This window comes from Chrysochloris asiatica, unplaced genomic scaffold, assembly GCF_000296735.1.
Source record: "Chrysochloris asiatica unplaced genomic scaffold, ChrAsi1.0 scaffold00027, whole genome shotgun sequence".
Taxonomy (NCBI): domain Eukaryota; kingdom Metazoa; phylum Chordata; class Mammalia; order Afrosoricida; family Chrysochloridae; genus Chrysochloris; species Chrysochloris asiatica.
In genome coordinates, this window is record NW_006408545.1 from 17,035,777 (window position 1) to 17,038,881 (window position 3,105).

Sequence of the window (3,105 nt, forward strand, 5' to 3'; positions counted from 1 at the left end):
ATACAGTTAATTTTACTCCTGTGTATTCCATCTGGTAAGGTCCATATGTATAGTCTCTATATATGTTGTTGAAAGAAGGTATTTGCAATGTAGAAACCATTGGTCTTGAAAAATTCTATCATGCAATCTCCAGCATCATTTCTATCACCAAGGCCATATTTTCCAGCTACAGATCCTTCCTGTTTGTTTCCAGCTTTTGCATTCCAATTGCCAGTAATTATCCATGCATCTTGATTATAATTGTGATCAATTTTAGACTGAAATAGTTTGTAGAATCTTCCTTTCATCATTATTAGCGTTAGTGATTGGTTCATAAATTTGAACAATAGTGGTATTAACTAGTTTTCCTTGTTGGTGAATGAATACTATCCTATCACAGATAGGCTTGTACTTCAAGATGATCTTGAAATGTTCTTTTTGAAGATGAATGCTGAACCATTTTTCTTCAGTTTGTCCTTCCTGGCATAGTAAACTATATGATTGTTCAATTCAAAATGCCAATACCAGTCCATTTCGGCTCACCATTACCTAGGGTGTGGATCTTTTATGCATTTCATTTTATTTTTGACAGTTTCCAATTTTCCTAGATTCATATATTCTACATTCCAATTGTTACTGGATGTTTTCAGTTGTTTCCTTCCATTTTGAACTGTGCTATGTAAGCAAATGAAGGTCTTGAAAACTTTGCTCCATCCACGTCATCAGGTCAACTCTCCTTTGCAGTGTCAGCTCATCCCGTCGTATCTTGAATGCCTTCCAATCTGAGGGGCTTATCTTCTGGCATTATATCAGACAACGTTCAACTATTAGTCAGAAGATTTTCAGTAGCTCACCATTCAGAAGTACTTCAGACAAGTAGAAACTGAGCCTGTTTGCTACCAACAGACTCATCACTACTGGAAGTTTATCTGTGAACATGACCTTGTTTGGATATAGTCTTTCTTTGAAAATATTACTAGTTATATTAATAAGGTTATACAGGAATTGGAGTGAATGTTTTAACTGTTTCAGATCTACCTGCCTTCTTCCATTGTATGATTATTATTTTTTAGGATAGGAAGACGACTTATCCTGTGGTCCACAAGCATTGGCAAATTTTTGTTTGGCATAGCAGTGGCATTCACCTTTGATTATTACAGCTTCATGGCTGCACGCTTTCTCCTTGCCATGGTGAGTTGTATTTTTTTACTTCTAATTCAGCAGCATTTCCATCTTAAGCCATAGCTCTCTTTGGTTTGCTCATTTAAAATCTAGTGAGAGAGAACAAGTGCTAACCCTGGTTCACTTCACTGCAGAAGTCAACTTTGCAGTTATGTTTTGTTTGACTGGCACCTGGCTTATTTCCCATAATTGTTGTTGTTGTTAAGTGCCGTTGAGTCAATTCTGACTCATAGCAACCCTGTATAGGGTTTCTGAAGAGCAACTTGTGAGTTTGAGCTGCTGACCTTGCAGTTCAAACCGACCTTGCAGTCTAGTGCATTAACCCACAGTGCCACAAGGCATTATTTTCTTTCTGAGCAATTATATTGATTTAGTCAGACCCCAGATACATGAGCCAAAAAAGTGGTTAAGGTGTATTGCTGAAGTCATTTGTGCAATGCTAGTAAGAATGAAAATAAGAGGACATTAGACCTTTATGAGGAGGAAGAGAGCCTGAGTTTGAATACCAGCTTTGTTATAGATTGACATGTTAGCTATGACCTCAGGCAAATGCTCTTTGTGTCTTAATTTCTCATATGTGAACTGTTGACAATAAAACGTCCTTCATGGGCTTGTTATCAGGATTCAGTGCGATTGAATGTAAACATGCACAGCACAGCACCTGGTATAGAGTAGACTCTGCTCACCGTGGTAACTATTACTGAAAATGGACCAGTGAGCAAGAAAGCTGTCTGCATACTTGGCAAGACTTCCAGACAGGTCTTCAAGCTACCAAACAACAACAGCAGTGATTCTGTTTGGAGGCTGCTAATCAGTGATAATTGAGTGAAGTTTTCATCTTGTGATCACGCTGAATACAAAGGAGGAAATGCATGTGAGCCCCTCTAACCAGGTGTGGTGCTGTAGGATAAGCACTGGACCACAATGTCGGTTTGAATCTCAAGGCCAGCAGTTCAAACCCTACAGGTTGTTATGAGTTAAAACCGACTCCACGGCACTTAACACCAACATACAGGGTGGGTGATCTGAAGGTCAAGTGAGAAGATTAGGATTTAAATCTAAGAAGTTATGAGAGCCTCCTCAGCAAGATTTGGTGTGTTCAGTTTGGAAGTCTTTATTTATGGGTGGAAAGCATTTGTAGGAAGCTACATGTCCTTCCTACAGTTAAAAAAAAAAAAAAAGGATCTAGAGGAATTAAAGGTGTTGATCTTTGGACAAAGTAAAAAATATATAGATAGATATGTGAAAACAGAATAAGAGAAAAAGGGTCTGTAACTACAGAATGAGATTTGGCAAGAGAGATCTTCGGGTGTATCAGATGGTTCACAGCCATAAGCACTGAGAGAGTTTGAAGGCCTTTTTCTGCACATCTTAGAGGATAATTCTAAAAATATCTGCTTCAGCCTTAAAAAATGTCATGTGTTGGTTTCCAGTGCCAAGAAAATTAGGCACCTCTAGAATACATATCTGGAATGTAGGCTTCATTTTCTGTGGTTCTTGCCTTTGATTTTCATGGGAAATGTATTTGTGGTAGAATTCTGAGTATGAAAGATGCAGACAGATTCATTTGTTCAATACATTATTGATTTGCCTACAGAGTGCAATGCTAAGTAAAACAAACCCAGATTCTGTTCAATAATCCTGCCATCTAGTGGGAAGGCAAGAAGACATCAGCCATTCTCAAAAAGAAATGCAATTGTAATAATGAGAGTGTGATAGTGTGTGGGATATCCTCACGGGGTCTCATGGGTTGGGGGCATTTTAGTTCAAAGTTATGGGTAAGAGAATATCCCAGCTAGAGGGAGCAGCAGGTGAGCAGGCTCTGAGTTGAGAAAGAATCAAAGGTCAGAATGTTTGGAGACTAGATAAGAAGTGGAGGTCCCCCACCCCCTCCATACAGAGAGTAGACAAGGATGGGCAACTTGGACATTGGTTACCCAAAAT

The 3,105-nt window shown here is 38.8% G+C and overlaps 1 protein-coding gene across 1 annotated transcript in view; it reads left to right on the forward strand.

Annotated features, from left to right (window-relative positions):
* The window catches only part of SLC22A16 (solute carrier family 22 (organic cation/carnitine transporter), member 16), a 61,260-nt gene that overhangs the window by 12,447 nt on the left and 45,708 nt on the right, over positions 1–3,105 (forward strand). Inside the window, exon 3 of the mRNA XM_006839987.1 lies at positions 1,053–1,170. Within this exon, the coding sequence (XP_006840050.1) occupies positions 1,053–1,170 (118 nt within the window). The remainder of the gene's footprint in view (positions 1–1,052; positions 1,171–3,105) is intronic.